We start from the raw sequence: 16,812 nt of genomic DNA, 5'->3' as shown, positions 1-16,812 counted from the left end.
TTCGAAATTTTACAGATGTGACTTGAATATAAGGTTATAGAGAACTTATGAATTTTTCGTACATAACCTCAATAGTATTTTATTAATGTTTTAAATATACAGCTCAGTGAGCAATCATCAGATTTTGATGAATTTGTTACAATTCAAGCTCTTTCTTATTAAAAAATCACTTGAGAGCACTTGATATTGTGCTGAGTATCTCTATAAAGTTGCTAAAGTGGTATAACAGTTTTTGAAACATAACCTCTTTTAACATAAAATCAAGGATTGAAAAGTTAATAATTTGCTTTTAAGAATTTTTTGTCTGAAATACAATTTTCTAATGAATCTTGCATAATTATAGGACGCTTAAAATCAGCTAAAGCTTTAAGATTAAGGATAGTGGCACAAGAAATATTTGAATTATAACCTCTTCTACCATAACCTAAAAAATTAAAGGAAAACAGTCTATTTGACTTAATTGGACTTAAATGTAAGGTTTTAATAAAATTTGCACAATTCTAGGATATACAGAGATTATTAAGTACCTAAAGAATAACCTTCTGTAAGGCCGTCTTCAGACTAGAGGTTTAACCTAGTTTGCAAAGGTCTCAAAATCCTATTTAGCAACCAATTTAATTTGGTATTCTGGTTCAAATAGATTAGTTACGCCTAATATTCCATTTCTAAGGCAAAATTTTTCAAAAACTTTCAACTGAGAAGAAATTAGAAAAGTTAAGCCTTATGGGTAAGTCTTAAGTCTGAAGCCTGTATAACATAACCTCAAATTACTCAATTGACGAAACTCTACTTTCAATTTATTTGCCTTAAATATACGATTCTAATAAATCAAAACAATTCAAGGCTGTTTGAAATGTGTTGAATTTCCAAGAAATAACAAGAACGCTACAAGAGCAACTTGAGACATAACCTCAAAGTTTCGAAAGTTAGAATTTCTCTTATAATTATTTTTCACTGAAGTACAAGTTCTTTATAAATCTTGCTAATATTCTGGACGTCTAAAGATTACTGAAACTCTAAGAATCGGCAAAAAAATATTGGTTTAGAACCTCTTGAAATATATTCTCTTCTAACATAACCTCAAAGACTCAATTGATGAAACTTTTTCTTTGTTTTTTTCTTTGGATTACCAGGTACTAGTGAATCTTGAAGCTCTTTGAAATCTATTACCGATTTAAAAATCATGGATATTATAACAAGATTTCTTAAAAACATTCATTCTTCCCAACATAACCTCAAACATTAAAGATACAACAATCTGCATAGATTAAACTTGGTTCAAATACCAATTCGTAATGAATGTTGCACATTTATACGACATCTAAAGACTAGTAAAATCCCAATGATTAGCAAGGAATAGTAGTATTTGAACTTCTTGAAATATATTCTCTTCTAACATAACCTCAAAGACTCAATTGATAAAGGTTTCCCTTTGATTTTTTGTCCCAATGAAAAGCTTTCAATTAACTTGAATAATTGTAGGTCGTTTTAAGACTATTGCGGACTTAAAGATTAGTTGTAATTGTATAAGAAGTAATTGAAAGCATTACCTTTTCCAAGATAACCTAAAAATTCAACGAAGTAAAGTCTTCATTTGATTAAACTTTGTTTAAATACAAGCTATTAGTTAATCTTGCACAATTTTAGAGCATTTACAGACTGATAAAGAACTATGTATTTGCGGTAGCGATAGAAGAATTTCTTGAAATATAAACTTTTTTAACATAACCTTAGAAAATAAAATTATGATTTTTTTAATTTTTTTTGTCTGAAAGTAAAGGCTCTAATAAATCTTGAACAATTATAGGGCACTGAAATCTTTTAGAGACTTAAAGATCAACCATAGTGATACAAGAATTTCTTGAAATTGTTTAACCTTTTCTATAACATAACCTTAAACAATCAAATAACGAAACTTTTTTTTTGATCTTTTTATTTTAAGGGTCTAATAAATCTTGAGCAATTCTAGGATGCTTAAGCCTTTTGAAGACTTAAAGATCAGCCATAGTGATACAAGAATTTCTTGAAATACCTCTTCCATGATATTTGTCATCATTTTAAAATGTTGCTAATAGTCAAAAGTATTGTAAGGTTAGAATGAAACAATTTTTAAAATAAAACAGGTTTTTAAAATATTACAATACCCTGAAATATTTCACAAAACTCCTCAATTTTTCTACTGGATTAATTCAATAAAAGTTCGATTTTTTTTTATAGGTTACGTTTAGCATAACCTCACATTTCTCATCTACTTCTTAGTTGAATGAGAATCAGGTGCGTTACCTACAATATTAAATGTTTAAAAGGAGAGCTTTGATTGTTTGAAGCTAATATACAAAATTTCTATAAATTCTGCATTTAAACCGTTTTTAAAATTATCTGACATAACCTAAAAAAACCTTAAATCTTTTGTACCTTAGATTTATTGAACAAATTTAATTTTTTGACAAACAAAATATTTTTTTTTTACCTAAAATGTATTACAATTCAAAAAAATGAATTAGATACACATGAAATATGTTTTGATGTCACAGATCTACGAACATATTTTGAAAACAAAATTTGGTTAGAGGGGAAATGTGCAATTTCCCAAGAAATAGAAAATTTCCTCTGCTATATGATACGGAATAATAAATCCCTTTTAGCATGTGTGATGTTGGGAAAATATTGTTGAAAAGGGGAAAACAGTGTGTTTGACGATTGTATGAATACTTCCCACGAAAAGGAGGATCTTCTCACTTTCACGTATAAAAGTATCTATATTAAATGTAGCATCTTTTGGTGCGAAGGAGAAAAGATGTCGCAGAATTTCCGTCAAGACGTCCATGAGTAAATTGGATTCTCCTTCATGGTTAATTTCTTCATCTTTGCCTAGCGAGAAGAGGCTCCTCTTTTGCTTCGGGCATCGGTTGTATTTGCTATGCATTAGGGAAAGTATCCGGGAAGTGAATGGATGACAAAGAAAATTCAATTATTAATGGGGGGAAAAGGTCAGAAGTTTTCCTTCAATATGGAAGACGAAGACTTTGAGGTTGGCCATATCACTTCGTATGGCAGGATGATGGACAGGACAAGAAAGTTTATCTTTCAATTTTCCACACTCTGTTGCATTTTTCTTCTGAGAATTTTCACAGAGATGAAAAATTTTGCTTTTAGAGAAAAACTAACAGGAATATTCAAATTTGATTTCTCTTGGGCAAATAATGGGTTGAAACAGTGATGAAACTTTGTGAAGTTTTTTATTAATAAGGATAATATTTACATTAATAAAATTAGAGATGCAACGTCTTTTGTGTTTACGGACAATTGTTTCTCAGAATATTCTTGGAAGATTATTATTATATTTTAGATTAGACGAAAACAAATCGCGGAAAAAAACACGAAAAACAGTGAAACATGAAACATTTAAAGTGAAATTGTTTCATGGTTTCCACGATGAAAAATTTGTTAAAACAAATAATCGCACTTCCGCTATTTTAGTGGCAGGTTTTAACATCTGGGTGTTTTGAGATGGAAACCCTTTAGCGTTAAACTATAGTTTCGCATATTGTTACGATTATGGGGGTAGGGTATGAGCTGTCAATCTCACGTAACCACCCTCAGTTAACTTGAGACCGAAGGAACGGTAAAATAGCAGCTCCTAGGTTCAGGAAAGTACCAGAATTTCTCTTATAAATTTTTATTTACTTCAATAATTTCTACTCCATTTTCCGAGAGCCATATGGGCCACTGTAGATACCAGGGATAAGGAGGTTCTCCCCTTGAAATAGTGCACTCTCTTATAGTTGCAATTGCATAAGCGTTGCTCGCAAGAATTATAACATAAAAGCGAAAATTGCTTTCTTCCTGAAAATTGCACACAAAATCGCAACAATATATGAATAATTAATATTTTTAAAGTTACTTTTCCTCTTTTATTTCCAAAATGTCACTATTAGGAGGAAGTAGAACACCTTTGAATTGGGGCAGCTTTGAAATTGAGCTTTTTTCTTCTGTTATAAATGGAATTGAGCCTTATCATAACGTAATGTAGCTTCGCAATTGGGTTTTAGAGCTAAATTATATAACATGATCTAATTTCATTTAAAAATAGGATAAAAAAACAATTTCAAAGCTGTTCCACTTTCAAAGCTGCCCCAATTCAAAGGTTCCCCACTTCTTTCTATATGTAATTTCTGTTACACATTGGGACATAAAAATGTCAATGTTCAAGTATCTTTTCGGGAAAAACTGTAACAAGTTATAGAGTGTTTATCAGGGTTAATATCTACGCAAAAGTATTTTGCTCGAATGGAGCTGTTTTTGACTTTTTATGGAAAACTCACAATCACTGCTACCTTGGCAGCTCGGGAAAATCAAACTTTTATAGCTTTGGAAAATAATAGTCAAACAAAACTATTAAGCACCGGCTTTGAGGACATCACACTGTTTTGGGTCACATTGTGCAAGCTACTCTGGAATACTTGACCCTTCCAGAGAATCTATAGAACAAGTTACCAACACTCGGAAAAATAAACGAGTAAAACTTATTCGAATCGATGTTAAATTAACTATTTTCGTTGTGAGTTGTTTCAACCATTTTGTCCTAAAATTTGCATGATAAAAGAGTGTAAATAATTCGTTTTAAGAGTTAAAATCATTCTTTTTTATAGTTAAAATAACTCTTTTTAAAATCTCAATATAAATAAATTTTTATATTTTTTTATTATTTTCATTACTTTTATTATTTTTTTCTTCATCTCAAGTTCTCATGTTTCGAGATGGTGCACTGCACATGTCTTCATGAAACACTCTAAGGCATATTTCTAATTATAATGTTCCATGTGAACATGAAAATCTTCTTGACTGAAGTATATTCTTAAAACGAAAACATTCAAGCATACACTTCAGTCGAGATGAAATTTTACATAGAAAAAGAGTAATAAGTACATCGATATCCGTCGAGTTAATTCAACTCGCACATAGAGTTGTTTCAATTCTACAGTTTTTTTGTTAGTGAAGCAAATTGGGTTATTAAATATTTTTCACGAAAAAAACTAAGAAAAACACGCACTTTCACAATAAAATGAAACTTCATCAGATGTTTTTGTTTTGGGTGGCATTCTTTCATAGCCATTGCGGTGCCTTTTGAACATTTATTATGCAATTTGCCTTGTTTCCAAGCGGAATTTTTCTCATTTCCCTTCTAAGTTGGTCACTGATAATGAATCTTGGACTTCATTTTCTGCACGAAACTGCAAAAGTATCTCCTACTTAAAATTTCTCGAAATTTGTCTCAGATTCTTCACAAATACGACATATTGCATAGATTATTTCAATGACATTTTTAAATAATTTTATTGTTAAAGGAAATTGTTTTTTTTTCGCTTAATTATAATCTTATTATCATTAACTGAGTTGTTTGCAGCGTCTACTACAGTCAAGTGTGCTAATCCGGGCGCTTCGTTATCTGGATCGTTTATGACTTATCCACTTACAATAATATTTTTATTTTTATTTCCGTAATATAGTCACCACAGTAACATAATATAACTATTCAAGTTTGAGAAAAAGCAAAAATAAAATTTTTAAAAAGTCAATTAGCGAAAAGGCGACCCAGTTAGTGCATGCTCACTTATTTCAGTATTATCATTATTTTATAAATTTTCTTTAATATTTTTGATATTCTTTTTAATATTATGTTTCTGAATGAAACAATGAATAATTCTATGGATTTAGAAGAAGTAAAAAAGAATTTCATCAGTCCAAAAACCAGCGTTTAAGTAGGACTCTTCGGAAAACGATCTAGTTACCCCACCTTACTATATGAAAAAATGCAGATCTTTAACTAAACTAAAATTTGATAATACAGAAAATCTTCAGTACAATTTTTTTTTTAGATAAAACTGAATTCTGAAAGTGAACAAAAGTTTCTATCTAGTTCTGAAATAATCGAAAAAAACGAAAAATCCTCAAAATGCCACTAAAATACCCAATGTGCGATATGAAATATTCCAGAAACATGAAACACAGAAACTGGAAGTGTTTATGTTTCATTTTATTTTATAGTTTTTTAAATAGTACAATGTTTTTAATATTTTAGAATATTTTAATATAGAAAATTTATGTTTATATTGGGAAATGTAAGGTCTGTGAAAGAGATGGAAAGAAAATAAGATGCAAAATATCAGAAATTCAAGATACATGAAACGTTAAAATTTGCAATATTTCATGTTTCGAGGACAGAGTGCTACCTTCAGACGACTTAAACTTAAGCTTCGAACAACTCATTTATTAATATGTTCTTAATGAATTTGATCCATTATTGTATCATATTTTAATAGCTAATCCAAGGACTCAAATTAAATGCATTAAAACATAGAAAAAAATGTTTGTCCGAAGCTTGAGTCGTCCGAAGGTAACGCGCTTTTCCCGAATTTAATTTTATTACATCTCCAACTTTTGAGGACTTTTAGGACATTTGGTGGGATTAAAACAACCAAAATATGAAGAAAATTGTCCGAAAAAGGAAAAGAATGTAAAAGTATCAAAAATCCAAGCAACATGAAACATTAAAAGCTACAGTGTTTCATATTCCTCAAAGTTGAATAAAAGTTGAAGGAGTTTGGAAGTCTCTGGAGATTTTTAATAGAAAATTAGTGTTTCTATTCGTTTATTGTTTGCTGAAAGTGAAAGGCATGAAAATTGATTGAGCATTTCAGCAGAAAAAATAATAAATTGGCAAACAAGTGAATTCATTGGGAGTCATATGTGAAATGTTTGAGGAGGAAACTGTGTTAGAGGTCTCCTGATTGAATTGTGTATGCGAGGTCCAATTATTCAATCGGGAGGAGTATTTGTTACTCAAGAAGTCTGTGCACAAACAGACGCCCAAGCAAGAAAGCACAAAAGGTCAAAGGGTAATAGGCGGGAAAATCCTGTGGGAGGAGTTTTATCTGCCCCAGACACGTGTTGAGTCCTTTCTATCGAGAGAGCAATTTATTTTGCCAAATTATCTCCCTAATATCCCAACACTTTGTCACCTCTTATTGTGGGTTAATTTGCAAAAATTTATCTTCATTAATTACAGTCTCTTTTCATTTTCTTTTGTGTCTGTTCTTTTTTGCAATAGATACACAAAAAATTTGTCATCGGATAAAATAAATTTGAGCACATTTCGCGGTGAGGGTGAGTTGTCGAATTTGCAGTTGGACGAGAATGTTCTGACGGAATTGCTGGAATTGCCATCGTGGTTGCGACTGACATCAGCTTGGTGCAATCATGTGGCTTTCCGGATACACTGGACCAAGTTGAAAAGTGTCCCAATAACTTTGGTAAGTGCTGCTTCAACAAAATGTAGCCACATGAAAGTCAATTGACAGAGAGAGATGAGGGTACGATGATCCCTAAATTTCACAAAATCAATATTATTTATTGTAATTTAATACGGAGTGTGTTTGCCTTTCTGCTTCATCCAACAGAGAAGTACTCTCCAATATGTTAAAGTTGAACTTTGACATTTTATTGCATTATTGGGGGGACTTTTAAATATTTCCCAAGATAGAGGTCTTATCTTCTTTTTTTTCATCACGAAGATTATTGAAGTTACAGGGGCTCACAAGGGGAGAAAAAATGTCCCTTTGAGGTTATATTGAACATATGTTGAACATAACCTCAAAGAACAAGGTACATTTTCTTTTCCGAGTTTGCAAATGTTCTAAAGTTTTTCTTCAACGTCCGGATCTTTTAAATGGATTTTCCTCATTTGAAATACATATCAAAAGAAAAAAGTGTTCTTTTGAGGTTATGTTGAACATAACCTCAAAGAACAAAGTACTTTTTTCTTCTCCGAGTGTTCAAATGTTCGGAAGTTTTTCTTCTACGTCAAGATTATTTAAACGGATTTTCCTCATTTGAAATGCAAATCAAAAGAAAAAAAATGTCCTTTTGAGGTTATGTTGAACATAACCTCAAAGAACAAGGTACATTTTCTTTTCCTAGTTTGCAAATGTTCTAAAGTTTTTCTTCAACGTCCGGATTTTTTATACGGATTCTTCTTCATTTGAAATGCAAATCAAAAGAAAAAAGTGTCCTTTTGAGGTTATGTTGAACATATATTGAACATGACCTCAAAGAACAAGGTACTTTTTTCCGAATTTGCAAATGTTCTGAAGTTTTTCTTCAACAACAGGATTTTTTAAATGCCCAGACAGTACAGTTAGCTAAAAAATGTAGCGTTTTTAGCATATTTTTGCTCAAAATGCTGCCTTTTTAGCTACCTGTGCTCGCTGGGCGGTTTCCTCCTCATTTGAAATACAAATCAAAGGAAAAAGTGTCCTTTTGACGTTATGTTGAGGATAACCTCAAATAACACGGTACTGTTTCTTTTCCGAGTTTGCAAATGTTCTAAAGTTTTTCATCAACGTCCGGGTAGTTTTAGCCAGGAGCCAGGAGTACAAAAACTCCTGGCTCCTGGTGGAGTATTTAAATTAGAAAAGAGATTATCTTAGAATGTGAGGTTATGATGAATCTAACCTCAAAAATGCTGAACATTATTTGGGATAACAAAAGCTTTTTTGTCTTACAATTTATGAATTACAGTAGACTCTCTCTCAATCGGGAATATGGGGCAAAATGTCATTCGGTTTAGCGATAGAATTGAGCGTCAAAGCCTTTGTAAATTTCACAAAAAGCGCTCAATTAAAAAGAATCACGATAAAATAGGAAGAACTACAGCGAATTTGAGCAAATTAGCTTTATAATTAAACGTGGAAATTGTCAACAAAATTTGTCGCCCGATTGAAAAAGAGCCGATTGAGTGAGAGTCTACTGTATAATTTTTTTATAGGTTATGAAAAATTGATTACTTTTATGGATTTTTTTTTGTATTTTAATCCTTAAAATCGTAAAATTACCCGATTCTTTTTTTAAATCTCCAGTGCATGATTCTCTATTTTTGATAACTTTTTGGTACTATTGAAGTTTTTAAGTTATCAATTTTTAAATTTTGAATCAATTTTAATCAAAACACTTCTGATTTGATTCATATAAATAGAAAAGAGGTTATATTACAATGTGAGGTTATGATCAACGAAGCTTAACATTGTTTCTAAAGGCTTATTTGACTTGCCATTTTTTAAACTACTCCAATTTTTTTTTTCAGAAAGTTGACCAATAAGTTGATTCTTTTCCAGAGATTTTTAATTTTTAACTTCTAAAAGTTGTAAAGTTAACTTTTTTTTTAAGTCTTAAGTATATGATTTTCTAGTGTTGATAACTCTTCGGTATAACATTTAATAAAGTTTCAAAGTTATCAATTTAGGACTTATGATATTTTGATGTTTGGTTATTAATTTTTAGCCACATTGAGTCAAATCACAACGTCTGATTTCGACGTCTGAAGTTTCTATAAACTCAACTTCAAACAAGTTGGGCATATTTCAGACAGCAATAAACTTGCAAATTTTCTTTCTATTGCATTTATTGTTCCAATGCTCAGTCTAAGAAACATGTTTTATTGAGATGTAAGTTTATGGTGAACCTAACCTCAAACAAGTTGAGAATTATTTTCAATAGCAAATGCTTTTCTGTCTTTAAATTTGTGCATTATTTAAAAAAAGTGGAGTTAAAGAAAACTGATTTTTTTAAAGAGATATTTATATCGTCATAAGTTTTTAAATTTAACCTCACTTTCTTTTACCTGAAGTACTAGGTTTTCTAATTTTGATAACTCTTCCGTGTAACCGGTGTAACATTTATTGAAGTTTCATCCATTGCAAAATTTTGATATTTTGGTGTTCGGTTATAAACTTTAACCAAATGTGAGTTGCAGGTGGACCTAACCTCAAAAATCTGTTTTTTTTTTGACAGCAAAACACAGATCAATTTATTTTTATTTTTATCAATTTATCAATTTTTATCAATTTATTTAAGGCGGGCAAAGTGTTAGAACTTCGTCGGAAAACGGTAACGTTGCTGTTTTAAAGTGGTAATGGTTTCAATTACTCCTCATTATCACTTTCCCTGCGTCAATTTGCGCACGAAACGATTAAAGATATCCTTTAGCAGCGATTTCATGAAGATTTCGATTGTTTTAATGCATTTTTACCCAGCAGCTAAACCAAAACAAACAAATATCAGCGAGATGTTCGTATTCAAAACTGGGCTTTTTTGCGAGCTTTAATGCGAATTAGGAATTACAAAAATCTGAAAATTTTCCCAATGGAAATGGCCAATTAACCTCAAAATTGTATTAAATTCTAACTTCAAAATTTTTATCAGGGAGCTCCTAGTAATTTTTTGAAGGTTTTTTCAAAAAAATGAACGTAGAAGTTTAAAAGTTATGAGTCTTGAGCCTAGAACTTGCCCACTATGTTATTTTTTATTATATTGTAAATTAAGCAATTTTGAGGTTAGTTCTATAAATGGAGGCTTTCTTTAGCTAATTTTAATCTGCTTTTATGATTTAACGAATGGGTGAAATTTCGATTTACCAAACGCAAAGTTTAGAAAAAAAATTAAAAAAATATAACCTCACCTTTCTAAATAATCTTCATATTTGTGATTTTTTGAGGTTAGGGTAAACATAACCTTGCTATGATATGAGAAAGAAAAAAATATGAAAGTATGAGTAAGCTCTATCTTGCAGAAACAGTTAAGAGTGAAATAATTTCGGAAGGTGCTACTAGAGCAAATTAATTCAATTTTTACCATTTCTAATTCTCTAAATTATAAAAATATTCTTTAAGACATTTGTACAGGACAAGAATTTGCGAAAGAATTTCTTATAAAAGATAAACAGAAATTTTGCACACACAAATTGGTTTTTCTAAAAAAAAAAATCCGTACGGGTTTGGAATGGAAGAGAGAGGGTACGTGTTCCGAAAAAATCTCTTTCCTTCTGATGAATTTAATTAAGTTCATTTGAGAAATTCAGAAATCCTCAAAAAAAAAAATACCCACAGAAAAAAATTAGAATATTTACTTGCGTGTCTGGGAAGAGGAATTTCATTATAAAAGAGAAAATATTTTCCTCGTCAGACTCTCGATGAGGTGAAAATTTCTGTGGAGACATGTGAGTTTGGGCGGAGTGGAGGAGGTCCTCCGACACCTGGATTGCAAGCTTTAACAGCACCTCAAGGAAAATATAGGTGAGAAATAAATGATGGAAGAACAGAACGCACTATTGCAATAGAAGGGGCATACTCAATTTTCGGATTTTTATTTATTATTCTGTTGTTGTGCAGAACCGACAAAGAAATGGTTATCATTCAAAGCAATGTCAGTAGGGGGAAGTGAGGCACCTTTGAAATTGTGATTTTTCTCCTATGTTTAAGTGGAACTGAGGCATATCAAAATGTAATTTAGCTTCGCAATCTGTTTGTGCACCTAAATTATATCACGGTAAGGCTTAATTTTATTTTAAAATAGGTGAAAAGTCCCAATTTCAAAGGTTCCCCACTTTCAAAGTTGCCCTACTTCCCCCTACTCTATAAAAATAACAAAATACCTAACAAAAAGCTCCCGGAACCGTCTTTTCGGTTGTCAAATATTTTTGTGGTTTAGTGTTTTTCCAGATGATACACAAGTCCCTGCGTATCGTCCATTTCTAGCCATTTCTGGTCGATGGACTCTTGACTTACACTACAATAACGATCTTTCTACGAACGAATTTATTGATATTATCGTAGTTTTACGATCAAAAACGTATAAAATTGATATTTTCTCAATTCAAATTTAAGAAAAATGTGTCACTGTCAAAAGATTAGGATCCAATCAAAGTATTTTGTGGAAAAAAAATTAAATAAAAAATATATATAGAAGAAAATGTAATTATTGACAAGTGAACTTATGGTTTTGATACACTGGAAAACCATAAAAATCAGCATTTCTTCAATGAAAACTTCAATTAAATGACATTCTTCAATGAAAAACTAAACCGGTTCCAATCGGTTTTGAATCGGTAATGAACCGGTCATAACCGATATAAATTTTTTATCTGAAAATCAATCCAATTACTTTTAAAACTATTTTGGGGGATCTTTTGAGATTTATAAATCGGTTCAAATCGGTTGAGAACCGCTAAACGGTAAATGATGCGAAAGTACATTTGCGGCATAGCATCTAAGTCACGAGTTCGAGCATTTCGCAAAGCCTGGGACGCTATTCCACCCTTTTTTTCAATTACTCAGTCAAAAATCAACACTTTTTATCAAGAATTTCACCAAATGAAAACTAATTAAATTCTCATGAAACGATGCCGACGAAAAAAAACAAAATCCAAAGCCTACTACCACTGAGTTCATGTCAAGCGTTGGACAAAGTATTTTATGAACACTGCGCACGCTTTAGTAAAATTTTAATATTTTAACGGAGTTATCACAGTAGAAAATTTCTACATTAAAGTTAAAGTGAAAAGTTGCTCATTAAAACTTCTAGAACCACTCGAAATCGATGATTTAGTCAGAACACATTGCTAGAATTGCTCAATGTTACGATGGCACACGGATTGTCAGATGAATGTTTTGTTTTTGAAGCATTTCGATTGTGCGATTTTAGTGAAGAAGAGGAAGTTTTCCTCCTGTACTTTTTATCACAATTTAATCACGAATATATTGGCGAGAAAATTGTAGCGCAGAAACTACCCGAATAACTGCAATAAAGTAGTACCTGATGAAAATGTAATGAGCAAATTTTGCTCATAAATTTGCTCAATTCTCATTCACTTTTACGGCGTTATCACACTTGCACATTAAAATTTTAATGAGATTCACATTAATTGTCGCTTGTGAGCGTCCAAATATGTTATTTGTGTCTGTGAGTTACTTAATATTTGGGTTTTTTTTCTATTTATTGATAAAGAAGTGGACTTGGCCTGCAAAAATAAGTTTAAATTTACCTAAAGTATAAATATTTTTCACATTAAAAAATTAAAGAGAAAATAGCATTAATTTTTCGCATTAATGCTATAAATCAATTTATATCAAGTTTTACGGGCCAAGTCTACCTTTTTATCAACAAATATATCAAATTTTGAATATAATATGATTCAAACACACAAATTACCCATTTGGACTCTCACCAGCGACAATTAATGTGAATCATATTAAAATTTTAATGTGCAAGTGTGATAACAACACAGTTATGTCGTGCAAAAGGACCCGCTAAGCGAGAAGAAGGAGGTTGTGGGCGAGAGATTGGCTTCTAATTCTAACGTGACCTTCACACGGTGTCGTTGAAATTCTATGGGGCGATTTTTCTGGACATAATAATTTTCTCCGGATGAGTTCGGAAGAATTTAAAGAGCTGCTTCAAACCGTAGGTAGGGCTTTATTTTCAAAAGAAGACTACGAAAATGAGGGAGCTAATATCACCCAAATCCCGACTGAGGTGTGAGTTCCGGCGATTGGTGACTCAATTTGTCGCAAAAGGCCTGAAAACCATCAGATCGGCTGCCTCTATTTTTGTATTCCCGGCAGTTCTAGTCCCAAATGGCGGTTTCCTGATGCACAGCTTCAATTAAATCGGCTACTATCTCATTTGACCACGAAATCCTAGAAATTTATGAAGGAAGATAAAATGTAGATCGAACACATTTTTGTTTAGCTTTTTTCTTACTTATCCTCTGCACTGATCTTTTTCAATGTCTTTTGTCCCTTCTCCATCTCGTGCACTACTTTTTATCACAATTTAATCACAAATAAATTGGTGAGAAATTTGTGGCGCAGAAACTACCCGAATGACTGCAATGAAGTAGTACCTAATGAAAATTTAATGATCAAATTTTGCTCATAAATTTGCTCAATTCTCATTAATTTGCTCATTAATTATCAATCGTATTTATGCTATTTTAATCTATTTAAACCAATTTTTGTGACTCTAGTCCACTTTTTTTTTATCACTAAATGAATAGATTTCTAAAAGCTCTTGACGAAAATTGCACATTAGGACACATATCAGCAACAATTAATGTGAATCACATTAAAATTTTAATATGAAATTCTCTAGTGTGATACCACGGTAAAAAGAAGTATCATAAATTAGAGTGGATTATATGATGCAGTTATGCCCTTTTCTGTTGCAAAAGTGCGAAATGATGATTTGAAGCAATTGAAAAAGCTCATCTTGGGGCATTTTCTTTTTGTTTGTTTTGCGCAAAAAGCTTTATCCACAAAGTCATCGATGGCATTACAATCATCGTAAACACAGTAAATGTGAATTTCATGAGTCCAGCATTCACGGCATCCGTGCAGATGTCCAGGATTCGGGTGGAGTCGAAGACACCAAAATGGTTGTTGGGGGATTTGAGGGTGACGCGTCTGAAGGATCCGACGAAGGGATTATTGCTCATTTTCAAAGAATTATCCTGGCAAACGGTCAGGATTGAGGCTAGTTCGACGCAGGATGAGAGTTTGACGCCCCTGAGACTTCTGACCAATCAGGCTAGCTGCAGGATTACGATAAAGAAGCGATTGAATGATTGCAATGTTCTCAATTGTCGTCTTGTTCTGATTCTCGATGATTTACTCTGGGTTCTCACAGATTCTCAGCTAAAAGCTGCCCTTCACTTTGTTGATTCCCTGTCGGGCCTGATAAAGACCTCCACGAATGCCAATCAGAAAACCAAGGCTCAGAAGAAGCTGGAAATGCTTCCTGAGTATCAGGCACAGATTGCACAGCAATCCAGGAATACTGTAGTGCCACCTGGAAGTCAATCAGCTGCCCAGAAATCCTTCAATCTCTTCGATGTCAGGGAGACATCGTATCACTTCTTCAGCCAGAGAATTGATCTGCATCTGTGTGATGATCCAGGTGATGGAAGATCTTGTCATCCGGACCTGAGTGATGGTGGAGCTCTGCAGATTTCCGTACAGGGCTTCCAGATTGACTACTATCCCTATCATCTGGCTAAGGCTAGTCGCATCCATTGGCCAAAGTAAGTCAAACACATTTCTGCCGTTTTGTCTTTCAGATTTTCTTCCCTTTGATGTTTCTTTGATGAAGAGCTTCCCTCCCTCTCAGTCGTGAATTTTTCATTGAGTTTTGATTTGAAAAATTTTTCACAGATTTTTTTTTTGGATTCTCTTGTGCAAATGTTTTGAGAACAAAAGGGTAGTAATTTAATATTTTAATGGCGAGGGGGAGACTTTTGAACAAGATTTGAAGAAGGAATGCCAAAGATTGTTTAGAAAGGTTTCTGCCGATATTCCGTGATTTTCATTGAAATTTTACGCATTTTCCGGCATTTTCGCGCCTCTAGCGGGAATCGCAAGAATGTCGAGTGTTTCAAATGTAAGCATTGACTAAAATTAAGTATTTCAGTGTTTTAAATTTTTATCAGATGGCTACAGGCCCGATAACTCAAGAAAACAGCCGTAATCGGCTTAGATTAAAATCTAGACTTTAGGCCACGCCCAGTAATTGACCACGCCCTCAGTAAAACTCTTTTGTGAAGTGAAAAATTTCAAAAGGTCAAACCCAACGAGTTTAATATTTAGTTTAATACGTTTATATGACCCACAGGGCATGAGATCTTCCACGTAATTTGTCCTGAAGACCTGAAGAGTAGCATCTCAAATTTACACGCAGATTTCCGTAGCAATTTGCTCTTCCTGAACTCTTCCAAATCCTTTTCCACATCATCTTTTTCATAGAAGCGATGGTTTTTTCTCTGGACATTGTAGAACTCAGAAATTGAAAAAAAAAAACACAAAATGAATAAGAACTTTAGGAAAGCAAAAGATGTTGCCGGAATAGGCCACACTACCTCGCCGGAGAGATGCTCACAAAGTATCTACTTTTTTACGCGAAATACAGGATCCAGCTGGGAAATTTTACCCGAAATTTAAAGATTGATTCACTATTTACATAAACAGAAACAATCTGTAATGAAAACTAATCAATTTTCATGAAAAACACCGAAGGAAAACCTTCTGAACTTCACCACAAATCACAATACTGCTAGAAACACAATCGATCTGTCACATTTTTTGTAAGACCCTTTCTACACTGAGTTTTCACAACGCAATTTAAATTCAAATTATACCTAAAATTTAACGATCTTTGTGTTAATACATCCTAAAATGAATAAAACCCTTTAAAAAAATCGAGGATCAGAAAAAAACATTTTTTTTTAACTTTTTAGAGCAAAATACAGCTTTAGAAGACTGTAGGAAAAATTTTATTTTTAGGTCACGGGTGACCAAATCGTCTTTAAAGGCTGAAAAGCAAAATGAATTCATTGACTATTCGAAGATTACATACATTATTTTAATTAATTTATTTGCATCGCCGAAATTACACTCAAAGTGGCCGAAATTAAAAGCTGGCCGAAATTTGGCACACTTCCCCTACCCTATAATAAAAAATAGTCGGATTTCCTGTAAAATGTTTTTCAAGAGTTTATGGGTAACTCTTTTTCACGTGGAGAGCCTCAAAGAAAAATGGGCATATCGTTTATGAATTTTCGTATTTAAATAGCTCACTTTTGCTGTGAGCGAATCAATCGAAATGTAATACAGAAAATTAGAAGAATATAAACCGCAGTGTAAATTTTCCTGTCTTGACTTCAATTGTCTAGCAAACTGTTGATGAAATTTTGTAGAAAATCTTTTAAAAATCAGATTTTTATGGGCGTGGTCTATTTATCAGAGGCAAGTTTACGTTGGCTCCGCCTTCGAAATGAAGAATTCAGAATTAAAACGCTCAGTACTCATATTTTTAACGTAAATTACCTAATATTTTGATAGAGATGTTCAGAAGTAACCTACAGAGCAAAAGAAGCTTATCGTATATGCATTTTCTTATTAAAATAGATCATTCTTGCTCTGACGA

The 16,812-nt window shown here is 32.4% G+C and overlaps 1 protein-coding gene across 8 annotated transcripts in view; it reads left to right on the top strand.

The window, feature by feature from the left end:
- The window catches only part of LOC129807746 (bridge-like lipid transfer protein family member 3A), a 59,664-nt gene that overhangs the window by 10,116 nt on the left and 32,736 nt on the right, over nucleotides 1-16,812 (top strand). For all 8 annotated transcript variants that reach the window (XR_008752310.1, XM_055857204.1, XM_055857202.1 and 5 more), the window contains exons 2-4: nucleotides 7,112-7,313; nucleotides 11,020-11,129; nucleotides 14,141-14,914. Coding sequence is in view for 7 of the 8 variants with exons in the window: in XM_055857204.1 (XP_055713179.1) it covers nucleotides 7,112-7,313; nucleotides 11,020-11,129; nucleotides 14,141-14,914 (1,086 nt within the window). In the remaining variant the exon portion in view is untranslated. The remainder of the gene's footprint in view (nucleotides 1-7,111; nucleotides 7,314-11,019; nucleotides 11,130-14,140; nucleotides 14,915-16,812) is intronic.

The sequence above is a fragment of the Phlebotomus papatasi genome, chromosome 3, assembly GCF_024763615.1.
Source record: "Phlebotomus papatasi isolate M1 chromosome 3, Ppap_2.1, whole genome shotgun sequence".
Taxonomy (NCBI): domain Eukaryota; kingdom Metazoa; phylum Arthropoda; class Insecta; order Diptera; family Psychodidae; genus Phlebotomus; species Phlebotomus papatasi.
Note: the sequence above shows the minus strand (reverse complement) of the source record. Positions and strands in the feature narration are given on the sequence as shown.